Source organism: Nicotiana tabacum, chromosome 15 (assembly GCF_000715075.1).
Source record: "Nicotiana tabacum cultivar K326 chromosome 15, ASM71507v2, whole genome shotgun sequence".
Lineage (NCBI taxonomy): Eukaryota > Viridiplantae > Streptophyta > Magnoliopsida > Solanales > Solanaceae > Nicotiana > Nicotiana tabacum.
This window is the reverse complement of record NC_134094.1, coordinates 95,756,441-95,758,108: the sequence shown is the minus strand read 5'-3', so window position 1 is coordinate 95,758,108 and position 1,668 is coordinate 95,756,441. Positions and strand designations below refer to the sequence as shown.

The 1,668-nt window shown below is 36.9% G+C and overlaps 1 protein-coding gene across 1 annotated transcript; it reads right to left on the bottom strand.

Moving 5' to 3' along the window:
• Nucleotides 1-654: 654 nt before the first annotated feature.
• Nucleotides 655-1,389, bottom strand: LOC142169740 (uncharacterized). The gene has a single exon (XM_075231646.1). The coding sequence runs from the start codon at nucleotides 1,387-1,389 to the stop codon at nucleotides 655-657; it is 735 nt and encodes a 244-aa protein (XP_075087747.1).
• Between the last annotated feature and the right edge of the window lie 279 nt (nucleotides 1,390-1,668).

Sequence of the window (1,668 nt, the reverse complement as noted above, 5' to 3'; positions counted from 1 at the left end):
GGATGTTTATCATACTTTGATTCCACACATATTTGACATTTCGAGTTATTGCATTCAAACTTGGGCAATACTTCCAAATTAATCATTTTTCGCAAAGTTTTGAAGTTGACGTGGCCTAAATGTTCATGCCATAAATTATTTGACTCAAGCAAGTAATAAGAAGCTGAAATTTTATTCATATCAATAGAAATTACATTGTGTTTGAAAAGGCCCTCTGTAAGGCAGCCTTTTCCTACATACATTTCATTCTTACTAACAACAACCTTGTCGGAAACAAAAGCACAATTTAAGTCATTCTTGGCTAGAAGTGATGTCGAGACTAAATTCTTCCGTATTCTAGGAACATAAAGGACATCATTTAGAGTCATAATCTTGCTAGAAGTCATCTTCAAAGTTATCTTGCATGTTCCTTCAATATTTGCAGTAGCGGAATTTACCATAAAAACTGTCTCGTTGGGTCCAGGGGGAGCATAAGAAGTAAACAACTCCTTGTTATCACGAACATGACGAGTTGCCCCCGAATCAATCCATCATTCTCTAGGATTTCCAACTAGGTTGCACTCCGAAAGTATGGCACATAAATCGTCTATTTCATCATTCTTCTGAATCATGTTGGCTTGACTTTTCTTCTTGTCCTTCTTTGGTGCACGACATTCAGCAGTCTCTTTTTTTTCTCGTTGAAGCTTCCTCAATAATATTTGTACCCATAATTATTGAATTTTCACGTGACTTCTTCTCAGCAGCCTTGTTGTCATCTTCAATCCGTAGACGAACAATAAGGTCTTCAAGCGTCATCTCCTTGCACTTATGTTTCAAGTAATTCTTAAAGTCCTTCCATAGCGGAGGCAGCTTTTCAATAAATGCCGCAACTTGAAACGCTTCATTTATGACCATATCTTCAGCAATGAGTTCATGAACAATAACTTGCAATTCTTGGACTTGCGTTATGACAGATTTACCGTCAACCATTTTGAAATCCAAAAATTTGGCGGCCACAAACTTCTTTAGTCTAGCATCTTCAGTCTTGCACTTCTTTTCAAGAGCATTCCACAATTCTCTTGATGTTTTCATGACGCTATAAACATTGTATAAGTCGTCTTCCAAGCAACTTAAAGTATAGTTTTTGCATAAGAAGTCAGAATGCTTGCATGCCTTAGTGACCACAAATCGCTCATTTTCAAGAGTTTCTTCTCCCAGAACTGGAACGTCTTCGCTGATAAAGCGTTGTAAACTGAGTGTGGTCAGGTAGAAGAATATTTTCTGCTGCCAATTCTTAAAGTCCACACCGGAAAACTTTTCGGATTTTTTCTGTCGGTGCCATCGCCGGTGCAGGAGTTGTGCAACTTGAAGACGCAGTTGCCATTGCAGCAGTAGTCCCAACATAACCATTCTGTTGTTCCGCTCTTGTTGTCATTTTTCTGTAAAAGAAATTGACAAATAGAATTAGTATCTTGGTGAAGTTTTTATATCTTCAAACCGAATACAAGCAACCGAGTTTTTATATCTCGGATTGAGTAGAAAGTCACCAACACTTTAATCTCAAACTGGAGTAGAAAATCCGAAGATTTTAATCTCCAAAACGGGAGTAGAAAATCAATAAGATTTTAGTCTCCCAAAATAGAATGTAAGATAAATACATAAATAAATATTAAATTCCTTAAGCTTGTT